The sequence below is a fragment of the Triticum dicoccoides genome, chromosome 4A (assembly GCF_002162155.2).
Source record: "Triticum dicoccoides isolate Atlit2015 ecotype Zavitan chromosome 4A, WEW_v2.0, whole genome shotgun sequence".
Classification (NCBI taxonomy): Eukaryota; Viridiplantae; Streptophyta; class Magnoliopsida; order Poales; family Poaceae; genus Triticum; species Triticum dicoccoides.
In genome coordinates, this window is record NC_041386.1 from 694,243,284 (window position 1) to 694,255,727 (window position 12,444).

A 12,444-nucleotide genomic window follows, 5' to 3' on the forward strand; every position below is an offset into this window, starting at 1 on the left:
AGGAGAACGATGAACATCAGCAGTTGAAAATTTGGACCGGGCCAAAAAAATAAGAGTCTGACGTGTAGTCGACCGCTTCGTTGTTTTGAAATTTGTGCTGCATTTTATGTTTTGTATGAAGTTTGTAATGTTTACAAAGTATATTACCTAATAATTCAGAATATCACACAAGTGGCATTTAATGAATTCATGCTCAATGGGAAATATATTTCAACACCCCTCCCACTTATATAAGGCGTATTATTTTTGGCGCGGTGACAAAGGCACATAATTATAGATAATTTAGTATAAAAATACCCTTAGTTAATTCATTAATTAGTGGTAAGTGAATCATTTAGGCTAGGAAAGAAGGGGTACACGCAATCGGTAGAGACATACTTTCCTTATTTTTCTTTACAATGAGAGGTACATGCAATCGTTAGAGAGATACGTTTCTTTTTTTTCAGAGGGTTAAAAAGGGAATTGTGAGAAATTAAAAAAAATTTATCTTACATTTTAGAATTTTATCAAAAACAAATACACCTTATATAAAGGAACGGAATGAGTAATATGTTTGCCGTGAATTGTCCCATAGGCTGGACCTCTATATAATCTGATACATCTTACACAACAATGATACAGGCAATCTGATCCTAATCAGATCTTACACCACCATACACAACATAGCAGATTACAATTGCTACATAAATATCTTAATCATAACTACAAGAGATATGACCGATACTATTCTAAGTACGTTTTGTTAAAACGGATGGGCAGCAAACGCGCGTCATCGATGATCTGGTTATATACATTATGTTTAGCTGACGCTTCATTAGCCGCAGATGAGCTTGCCCTCGTCCCACCCACCCATAGAGCTTCATTAACTCTTTTTTTTTGCGGAGAAGTAGGACTAACTAACTAACTGTAATAACTCTTGTAAACAGAATCTATCTTACTGTCTCGCCTGTCCGACAAAGAAAGACGCAGTGTCGAGTCACCAGATTTGGTTACCCATATATACGGTCGGCCTCCGTGCATCTGGCCATAGATCAGACCCACGGTGTACCCCCTACTATGTTTTGGTCGGAACAGGATACGGACAAGAAGGCAATTCTATCGTTGCGAGCAAGCCAGGTTCCTTCCATTCAGAAAAAAAAAGAAGAGAAAGGCCGCCCGCGCGAGGGGCCGGTATTCCTCCAACAAAATACTCCCTCCGTTCTCAAATAATTGTCTTTCTAGCCATCTCAAATAGACTACAACATACAGATGTATGTAGACATGCTTTAGAGTGTAGATTCACTCATTTTGCTTCGTATGTAGTCACTTGTTGAAATATCTAGAAAGACAATTTTTTAGGAACGGATGGAGTACACAGCACCCAGGCTCAACGAATCTGTGGCCACGCTCGACGCTTCTTGCTCAGTGGAATTCCGTCGAAGCCTCGAGCCTTCACGCTGCCCTACCTTCCCGGTGCAGCCGCCACCACCATGGCACCGTGTATGTACCGGTGCATGCACTCCTCGCTCGCCTTTATTAGCAGAGAGAAAAAAAAGGAAAAACAAGGACGTGGTAGTGCACATTCGCTTGCGACGGACGTGTTTAGAGATGCAACAGGCCGCTGGACGGCGCCGACATGCATGCATCTTTGTTTTCCTTTGTTTTTTTTCTCTCTTTTTGAAAGAATTTCTCCTTTGGTTTCACTTCACTTAATCTGACAGTCCTGCTAAGTCTCAATCGACACTATATCTGTCAGATTTCACATTGAGATCCGTGCTAAACTTTTAGTTCTCATTTTTTTCTTTCTCTCGCTTGCATATTATGTCACTTGAGTGGGACTTGGTTAAATCTCAGTCGACTAAGACTATACCTGGGCCAAACCTCGGACCGGGCCTAGCCAAGTCCGAGGCAAAAAAAAACCGGCCCAGCCATCGGGCCTGGTTTTTAAGCCCAAGCCCGGCCCGAACACGTAAAAGCCCGGCGGCGCTCGGGCCGGGCCCCTTAAGAAAATCGCAAAAATGACAGGCCCCGCCCGACCATCGGGCTCAAAATCTAGGCCCGGGAGCAGCGTCGGGCCGGGCTTCCCATGGCGGTATAACCGAGACCCAGTCAACACTCTAATCTGAAGACCAAAACAAATCGTTCGCGAGCAAGCAAACGTGGGAGGTCAAAAAGGAAGCGCGTATCAGTTCCGTTTGATTTTTTTTATTTTTTTTCTTTTGATTTGATCGCGCCGCAGGTGAGGATGCGAGAAGAGAGTCGAGTCGCCAAAGAAGAAAGCGAAAAGGGAAAAACACAAGGAAGGTGACAAGAGACACTCTCTTATTCTTTTATGTCTGGGATCGGAAGGTTGTGTACTAGCACCCCTCTTTTAAAAATGATGAAGCCCAGCCCTTGTTTGCTGCGGCTCCCGGTGCAAACAAGAGCCGCGCAGGTGCGTGTGCTGCGTCACCATGCCCGTCGTACGGCTGACACCTCGATGAAGTTTATTTATTTATTTATTTATTTATTCATTGATGTTTCCACGAGGACCGCGAAACCACGACTAGCCGGAACGGAACGGAACGGGTCGAGTCGGGCAGAGGCGCCGGACCTGCCTCTCGAAACACCAACCTTCGTCGTTCCACGGTCCCTGCGACATTATTTGTTTTATAAGAAAAAAAATCAGATTTATTACGAAGAATCACAGAAAGTACAGAGCATCACAAACATAATAAAAAAACATCGAGATTTCAAAGACCATCAAACGATCATTACTGCCGCCAGAACGAGGCGCCGCTCCCCTGTCGGAGCCGGCTTGACCTTGTCGATGACAGCATGAAAGTCTTTTTCATGCACGAGCCCTAATGGCCAGCGCCCTGGGGTTCCTCATCATTGAACCCTTTGCATAGATCTAAAGCACCTGACACCAAATCTTGCTACACAACGAGAAATCCTAACGTCACCGCCCCAAGAAGACAAGCTTGAATCTACGCCGGAGCTCCGCCGACTACATCCAGACAGACAAACTCGAGAAAGATCGGTGCCCGGTAGAGAAACTCGAAGAAGAAGCGTTATCATCTACCCGACGCCATACCCGCGAGGAATTAAAAAAAAAACTAACTTAACCACTAACCCGGAACGGAGGCACCGGGATTCCTCTTCCGGTCACCGGCCGTCGAAGCGTCAGGCAGAAGGGATGTGAAAATGCACGGCCTTGCTGATGAAATCTAAAGGAGAAAGTTTGCCCTGCCCATCTAAGGTTGGGGAGAAAACGCGAGATCCAAGTAGGACCTCGCGACATTACATTTTAACTTGTTATTAGGTGGTCTACACGTATACTTTTGAATTTTTACACCGCCATGACTATTGATGAGTATGTCGAAAACTCCCTCCCCCGAAAAAAAATTACATTATGTAGTGTTAAGAGTTTCTTTGTTTGTCAGGAGGCACCGTTAAGATTTGAATTTGTTGTTCTTACTCTCTAAACATGTATTGGACTTTGATAACTTTTCAACATGGTAGACACCAATATTCTATGCGAATTGCGTCGCTCACATGGTTAGATTCTTTGTAGTAGAACCAACCACTAGGGCCCAACTTGTAGATTTGACACCGATGCTCGCAAATTTCTGGATTTATTTCATACTTTCGACGATGTTGGTTCAGTAGAAGGAGGCGTTTTCGTTGACTACGAGACATCTGTGGTGACTTTGTCAATCTCAAGATGTTGTGCCGGCTCATTATTTTGAGGGATACTTATAGGGACAAGGTGTGCGTGCGTGCTCAAAAGAATGAATGTATGTGAGCACCTGAGATTGGTGTTGTGTTAAAAAAGGATTCTCCATCGACTAATGTGCGGTTGCACCGGCGATTAGGGTCTTCCTGTGGTTGGATGGTTACGAGGATAGTCGTATCCCCATCCCATGTCATGTTGGTGGTTGAAGGCCAAGGACGAAGTGAAAAGGGGAGATTGTTTGTCACGAAATGAAAAGGCAAGACTGTATCTATTCTCGTTCTCACATGGAAAACGGGTGACGGAGGAGTCCGGAGCACGCCGTAACTTTTGCAGTTCGCCCCTCTCGGCCGCATCTGAGCCTCCGCCGAGAGGCACGAGCTGTCCTTGGCCTGGCCAACGGAATTACCGCCGCCGCCGTCTCGTCTGAACCGGCAAGACGCCAAACCCGGCGCCCCCTCCTCCTCTCCTCCTCGGCCACCCACCCCCACCCCACCCCACCCCACCCAGCTGGCCCCTCCTCCCTCCCTCCCAAACCCCAGAATCCCCCGCCCGCGCCAACCCAACCCAATCCCGCGCGCCACACGCATGCCCGGCAGCAGGGCGGCGTCGACGGCGAGGACGAGGACGACGACGCGGCGCCACCGCGGGCGCCGCGCGGGCCGTCCATGAGCAGGAAGGGCGACCGCGCCGACAAGAAGCCCCACAACCCGAGATCACCGCGCGGCGTCGGGGGCGACAGGGAGGGCGGCGGCCGGCAGCAGCGGAGGGCGGACGGGGGGATGCGCATCGTGGTGCCGCTGCAGGGGGTGGTGCAGGGCCGCGGGGGGCTCGTCCTCGGCTCCCTCATCCCCTGCGCGCTCTTCTACTTCCTCCAGCTCTACATCAAGCGCAACCGCCCGCCGCCGGGCTCCCCCACGCCGGCCGCCCCCTCCTCCGCCTCACCCGCGGCCGCGGCGGGCCCGCTCTCGCCGATCCACCGCTCCCTCTCGCGGGGCCTGCTCTCCCCGCGCGCGCTCCCGGCCCTCTCCGCCCGCGGCGCCGTCGTCCGCGCCGGTGACGAGGACTCCCTCTACTACGCCGGCCTCCGCCGCTGCGCCGACGACCCCTACCACCCCGCCTCCAACCCCTCCGGCGTCATCCAGCTCGGCCTCGCCGAGAACCACGTCAGCGCCTCTCCTTCCCTCCCCCCATTCCTCTCCTCTTCTGTTCTGGAAACCATTCCTGTTCCGTTCTCCAAATCAGTACCCACAGATAGATTGATTGACGTAGTTGGCGCCTGCTGATGATTGTGCAGCTGTCCCTGGATTTGGTGAGGGAATGGATGGAGGAGCACGCGGGGCCGGCGATGACGCCGGGCGGAGGCGACGAGGAGAGGGACCTCACCATCAGCGGGCTCGCCACGTACCAGCCATACGACGGGATACTTGCCTTGAAGATGGTAAGCCTAACAGAACCGGCCCCTGATTCTCATTCTCATTCTCATTCCTTCCATCCCATCCATAAAAAGATATCCAATTCTGTTAACTCCGGCAATGTCAAAATTAAGTGCTGCCGGAATCTTACTTTTCCTGATTCCATCGACAGAAAAAGCCAGTTTAATAATTCACTTCTCTTTGATTCGCATCAAGTTTTCTACAATCTGCAGTCGTTCGTTCCAACTTGTTTGTGTCCATGGAGCTGTATGATAATTAGTTTGATAAATACACTTGAGAATTAACTTATTTGTGCGTCAATTGAACAATATGATAATTAGTCTGCGCCACATTGATAAATATATTTCGTATCTTTAGTTTTTGTCTTTCAGCTATGCTATCTTTGGCATTAGTAGTACCACTGCTCTGATTTGGTAGCGTGGGCCTAGGCGGTTAGCCACAGTTTTGGATCAGCTCAATCGAACAACAGTGTCCAGTCAATTATTGAACCTACAAATAATCGTAGCAATTCCTCTAGAATATTGTGTGGTTAAGCCTGGAGTGAGGTACGATAGTTGACGTGATGTTGCGTAATTTGCTTCCTTTCCTCTTTTGAATTTTTGTGGCCATATACATGTTATCTGCATCAAACTGATATGTGCCAAAGAGTCACTATCTCACGTCTGTTTGTTCTTGGTTGTCAATTTTAGTTTTGTTGCTGCAATGATGCCGTCTGTCAACTGTTGACTTCCGAGGCATTGTCATTTTGATCAGCTCATTCCTGAAACAACAATTGATTTTCAAGATTTTCATTTCCATGATCCTGTGTCTTTTTAACTGCTGTCAACTGTGTGAATCTGAACTGAAGGCATACTTCTAGATAGATCAGACCTTGGTGATTAATCTGGATGATATGCTGCTAAAACAGCGCACCACTCCTATTTTAGATTGGAGCTGTTTTTTGTTTTGCTTATTTTTCTGTCTTTTGTTATAGCCTTTTAGTGGATGCTTTCCATCCAAATCAGTCAAGGAATCTAACCTAGCCATTCTGCATTGTCATGCTTCTATGAAACTTGCCCCTTTACCTCATTTCTGGTGGTTATTTTCAGGATTAATACCGGAACGATAGCGTACTTTAAAAGGTGCTGTCGTGCTGATATATCAGAAAATAAATTTAATGATGAGCCCCCTAGGGCACACGTCATGCAGAAATTATGCTGAGACGCCACTCTGTTTTCCACATTAATATGTCGCTGCTTGTCCTATATTAGCTAGATGGTCATTAAGTTGGTACAAAAAGCTCCAAGTCTTTATTAGTATAGTTTGAATCTGCCACCAGATAATCAAACTAGTTTCCATGGCTAACCTTTTTGTTTTTCCTCATGGGTTAGTTTTCCAATATAAACTGTTTGATTTCATTTTCAGGCTCTTGCTGGATTTATGAGGCAAATAATGCATGAGTCAGTATCCTTTGATCCATCTCAAATGGTGATAACATCTGGTGCGACGCCTGCAATGGAAATACTGAGCTTCTGTATTGCTGATCCAGGAAATGCATTTCTTGTTCCGTCACCATACTACCCTGGGTATGTCTATCTTCCTCGCTCTCAGGTGTGTTTATAACCATATGGTTTGGTGTTCAGAGTGAAGTCCTGAATTTGTGATTTCATTTTCGCAGGTGGGACAGGGACATAAAATGGCGAACTGGTATTGAGTTGATACCCGTTCCTTGCCGTAGCACTGACAACTTTAACATCAGTATCACTGCTCTAGAAATAGCCTATAACCAGGCAAAGAAGCGAGGAGTAAGGGTTCGTGGGGTTCTCATATCTAATCCTTCCAACCCTACAGGAAGCTTTGTTCCCAAGCATACACTGCGTGATCTTCTAGACTTTGCTACTGAGAAGAACATCCACTTGATTTCTGATGAAGTATTTGCTGGCTCAACATTTGGAAGTGGTGAATTTGTCAGTGTGGCAGAGGTTGTGAACGAGCTAGAAGACTTTGACAGAGGCAGGGTTCACATAATCTACGGGCTCTCAAAAGACCTATCTCTTGCAGGGTTTCGAGTCGGAGTCATATATTCGTATAACGAAAGCATTGTGGAGGCAGCCGCCAAGATTGCCAGATTCTCATCTGTGTCGACCCCGACCCAGCGCCTTCTTGTTGCCATGCTTTCGGACCAGAAGTTTATTTCAAATTACCTGAAAGTTAACAGAGAGAGGCTGCGCAAGGCGTACAATCTGCTCGTTGATGCTTTGAAGCAGGTGGGCATCGAGTGCTTCAAGAGCAGCGGAGGGTTCTACTGCTGGGCAGACATGAGCAAGTTCATCCGGTCTTACAGCGAGAAAGGAGAGCGCAGGCTTTGGGACAGGCTGTTGGAGGAGGCGAAGGTCAATGTCACCCCAGGTTCATCTTGCCATTGCATTGAGCCTGGGTGGTTTAGGTGCTGTTTCACAACGTTGAGGGAGCGGGATATTCCTGTGGTGGTGGAAAGGCTCAGGAGGGTCACAGCTAGCCACAAATCAAACCGCTGAAACGCCTAGAGAACTCCTTTTGGGCCTGTAGGGTGTCAAGAAATAACTGCTTCGCCAGGTGCTTCGAGGAAAACGCAGGAGCACACAGGGAAAAAAATGCCTTAACCTGACCTGTTCCGATCAGAGTGATTCCGTCTTGGCATCTACCATTGGGGGAGGTTTGAAACTGACAGTTGGTGGAAACAGTCATGTCTTTGGTGGTGGAACTAAGAACAGGGATCTTGTTCATATCCGTCATGTCCTCCCTGTTCCCGTTGAATCCAAGCGCGGCAGCTCTTTGGAAGGTTGTAATTGTGTCGATTCTCATCTGCTTCCCCGTAGGTGTCACAGGCGGTAAATTGTCCGTCTCATGGTAGGCGTGGGTCAAATCTTGTGTTCATTCACCCGTTCAATCCTGTTATCTTCTTTTTTGGCAATTTTGTTCTTTGGTAACATAAGTTAGTGTCGAGGAATTCGGTTTCTGCCGTTCTTGTCATCTGTAAAGTATCCAGTTTGGAATTCAGGTTCTTCCTCCTTTTGCAATTTTGTTCTTTGGTAACATAAGTTAGTGTTGAGGAATTAAGGTTCTTGTCATCTGTAAAGTATCCAGTTTGTGACGGCATTTTCGGGGCACCGCATTGCGTTGTGTCATCAAAAGTACTCCCTCCGTAAACTAATACTCCCTTTGTCCCAAAATAAGTGTCAAGTTTAGTATAACTTTATACTAAAGTTAGTAAAAAGTCGAGACACTTATTTTAAGACGGAAAGAGTATAAGAGTGTTTAGAACACTACTTTGTGATATAAATGCTCTTATATTAGTTTATAGGGGGAGTATTTATTTGTTCACTAGGCAGTATGATTTTTCAGTTTTGTTTCTTGTAGACTAATAACTCCGCCTATGTCTTCTAGGCATAGCCGGTCCCAAGCCCGGGTAAAGGAGGAGGGTTGTGATAGGCTTGGCGAGCCAACGTAAAAACTAGCCAGTCCCATAGGTATGAAACCCATTTGAGCGAGAATAGTACTAGGATGGGTGACCTCCTAGGAAGTCCTCGTGAAAGGGTTTCATATCTAAGGGTTGTGATAGGCTTGGCGAGCCAACGTAAAAACTAGCCAGTCTTTTGGGTATGAAACCCATTTGGGCGAGAGTAGTACTAGGATGGGTGACCTCCTGAGAAGTCCTCGTGAAAGGGTTTCATATCTAGCCTACCCCAACTTGTTTGAGATAAAAGGCTTCGTAAGTTTCTTGTAGACTAATGTTCCCAACAGGAAAGCTCAGTGATGAAATTCACTGAAAATCGTGTAGGCTGCAGTAACCTAATCCTTTTTTTTACACTGTAGTAACCTACTCCCTCTATTTCAAAATAATTGAAGTTCTAGGATTGCCAAGTCAAACTTTAAAAAGTTTGACCCAGTCTAGGAAAAAATGGGCTAATATCTAAATGTAGAGTATGTATGTAATATGAAAATATATTTCGCAGGCAATTTAATGGTGCAAATTGGGTGTTGCAGATGTTTATATATTGTTGTATAAACTTGATCAAAATTAATAAAGTTTGACCTAGGACAAAACTAGAGCTTCAATTATTTTGAAACGGAGGGAACAATTTTTATTCCGATACTTGCTTCTATTCAGTCATTTTGTTCGGCTTATACAATCTTTTTTTTGTGTGGTACAGTAAGTACAGTGTGATTTCTTGAATAAAAGCTGCAAGGCCTGGTTCCAGATTTTCGTTACTCGGTGTTACCTTGGAGTGTATCATGACTTAATAACTATACAAAAGGCAGCAATTCCAACTCAAACAAGAAGAAGAAGAAGAAGAAGAATAAGCAAAGTCTAATCTTGTTTGTTCGAATTTTGAGGGAATATTCGAATTCTGTTCCCAGGAAAGGAACTACATTCTCGACTTTATTTGAGGTAACGAAAATATCTTGTCGAATTTGATACAACCAAAGTGATTTGATACCGCCAATCCAAATACGCGACCCATAAAGCGTGGGCGGCCCAGCAGCCCAAACCCACGAGACCCAGACCCGCAGACCGCCTTCCCCCCCACTCCTCTCCGCTTCCAGACTCCTCTTCGCCGCCGATTCGTCCCGCCGCCGGCCGCCGCCCCATCCGCTCCGTCGCGACGCCATGGTAAGCAAGAAAGCCCCAGATCCCACCCACCTCGTCCCCTCTCGTCCTCTTCCCCCTACCCCAGCGTTCCGACCGAAGCTCTAATTTCGTTTCCCCTCCCTCTCTCCCCCCACCCCCAAACCCGCAGTCGGTGACGCTGCACACGAACCTGGGGGACATCAAGGTGGAGGTTTTCTGCGACCAGGTGCCGCGGACGGCGGAGAACTTTTTAGCCCTGTGCGCGAGCGGCTACTACGACGGCACCGTCTTCCACCGCAACATCAAGGGGTTCATGGTGCAGGGCGGCGACCCGACGGGCACCGGCAAGGGCGGCGCCTCGATCTGGGGCGGCAAGTTCGCGGACGAGTTCCGGGAGGCGCTCAAGCACGGCGCCCGGGGCACCCTGTCCATGGCCAACTCCGGGCCCAACACCAACGGCAGCCAGTTCTTCATCACCTACGCCAAGCAGCCCCACCTCAACGGCCACTACACCGTGTTCGCCAAGGTCATCCACGGCTTCGACGTGCTCGACCTCATGGAGAAGACCCCCACCGGCCCCGCCGACCGCCCCCTCGCCGAGGTCAGGCTCAACCGCGTCACCGTCCACGCCAACCCCCTCGCCGGGTAGGCCTTTCTTCTCTCCTGGATGGCTGGCCTGGCCTGGCCTGGCCTCTGCTGCTAATCTAGGAACCGGAACCAAATTTGGCTCTGTAATATCATCATCATCGTCTGGTTACCTGAATTCTACCTACCTGCCTACCCGCAAGAACATGATGCTGCTAGTATACTGGTGTGTTGAATGATGATACTGCAATGCAAGCGTTTGGTTAAGTGAATTAAGCTGCGGGAGGATTTGTCACCTGAATTTAGTTGCCTGAATTTTACCTGCCTGCAAGAACAACATGAAACTGTACTGGTTATAGTGACTGATTATACTGCTGCAACTGTTTGGTTTGGTGTTTCGCTGGCTTGTGACTGATTCTTCATCCACCCGACGAATACACACGATTTTGCTGTCATCAGCTCCAAAATTTACATGATCTAACTCTCGGAGTGTTTGTGTTTGTAACCTGTTCTGATCTACCCCGTCGTGCCCGCTGGCATTCGCGACCGCACGGTTGCGGCTGCGGCTCCCTCGCCGGCGCAGTTGGATCTCCAGCCGGCCGATAGGAAGATGTGCCATTGTTGGTGCGATTGCTAGTTTGTTTGTCAGAATGCAAGTTGATAATGGTTGTGAGAAAACTGACAAGGATTTGTGTTGTGCTGAATACTGGGAGGGGATGGCCTGGATTCAAGCATCAGGTTTCGAGTAACAGCGATCTAATTAAGCACCCAATCACTTGCAACTAATAGAGGGCCTCTTTAAATAAGAAACCTCTACAGGTCGATCGGCCCAATTGTTTTACAGATAATCTTGCTTTGGCGATGGCTGCGGGCAACTAGGGATGTGACTTGCAGATTTCTTTGTCATCTCAGAAGGCTCTCGTTCGCAGGTTTTTCACATTTCTAGGAGTCTTCATAGCATTGCCCATAATGTTGCTCACCAGGTTCTGAGCAGTTGAGTTCAACCCGTCTTTGGTTGTTCCAATTTAGCTCATAGGCACACTCGTTGCCCTGTTCTTTCTCTGTTATCTCTTCAAGCTCTACAGGGATGTGTAATTCACGCTGTACTGTGTTTTTGAGCTGAATGAAATTTGCCGCCTTGAGCGCCTTTTCCCGTTTAGAAAAAAGAAAAAGAAAAAAAAGGCAAAGAGGACATCTCACAACTTCATCCAATCCATGCTTTTGAAAGAGAAATATGAATCGTAGTATATCGGCACAAGCAGACTTTGGGTAATGCCATGAATACATACTAGAACCACATGTATCAGCAAAAGCAAAATGTTCCATTCCCAGGGTTACAACTAAAGCCGCAAACCTTAACCAGCACTCAGTTCAAGCAAAGCCACCATTGAAGCTGGGCATTACAAGTACGCAAGCCAATCAGGCGGTTTTGCTTGTTGCCAAGTCTAGTCTCTTGCCAGGCATAAAAGCGCCGCACAAATAGCATAAACGATACAAAATCTTTGACAGGGGAAAGAAGAAGGCGGACATCCATTGCATGTTTCTTGTTCTTCAACAGTTGAAAGAGGTGTTATCTATCAGCTGCAAATTGCTGTCAAATGCTCTTGCATTTATTCTCCTTAACATGGCATCGCACTTGCCATCTGCATTATTCTCTGGCAAGCCCTGGTTATAGAGGGAAATGGTTCTCAGATACCACAACTCAAAACAAGTACTTCCTCTGTAAACTAATATAAGAGTGTCTAGATAACTAAAATAGTAATCTAAACGCTCTTATATTAGTTTACGGAGGGAGTACTAGTAAACTGAAACAAACTGAGGAATAGAAAGCATGTGTCTCTAAGCCTCTCCGTTTCTACACGAAGAGGGAAATGTATTATTACACTGAAATATACCAAATGGGAATGAGGATTTTAACTCACCATAATACAAAGTTTTCCACGAATACGTTTGTGCGATACAAACAGCTACTTTTGGAGTGCCACTAAAAATCACTATGCTGATTGCTGAAGAGCGTCCAATTTGATTGAAATGCTCACGGGTTCAACTCTTATTTCCAAACGACACAAACATGTTTCTGAAGTTATCTACGCAGTTAAACATGCATCTGCAGTACAAGACCAGAAAATTACTGACCA

General features: G+C 47.0%; 2 protein-coding genes across 2 annotated transcripts; both read left to right on the forward strand.

The window, feature by feature from the left end:
- The first annotated feature begins 4,221 nt into the window (after positions 1 to 4,221).
- On the forward strand, positions 4,222 to 8,208 carry LOC119287980 (probable aminotransferase ACS12). Its single transcript, XM_037567598.1, has 4 exons — positions 4,222 to 4,860; positions 4,992 to 5,135; positions 6,535 to 6,695; positions 6,788 to 8,208. The coding sequence occupies exons 1-4, from the start codon at positions 4,363 to 4,365 to the stop codon at positions 7,644 to 7,646; spliced, it is 1,662 nt and encodes a 553-aa protein (XP_037423495.1). The 5' UTR covers positions 4,222 to 4,362; the 3' UTR covers positions 7,647 to 8,208.
- Positions 8,209 to 9,619: 1,411 nt separating this feature from the next.
- LOC119287981 (peptidyl-prolyl cis-trans isomerase CYP18-1) lies at positions 9,620 to 10,705 on the forward strand. The gene is made up of 2 exons (XM_037567599.1): positions 9,620 to 9,763; positions 9,891 to 10,705. The coding sequence occupies exons 1-2, from the start codon at positions 9,761 to 9,763 to the stop codon at positions 10,368 to 10,370; spliced, it is 483 nt and encodes a 160-aa protein (XP_037423496.1). The 5' UTR covers positions 9,620 to 9,760; the 3' UTR covers positions 10,371 to 10,705.
- Positions 10,706 to 12,444: the final 1,739 nt, after the last annotated feature.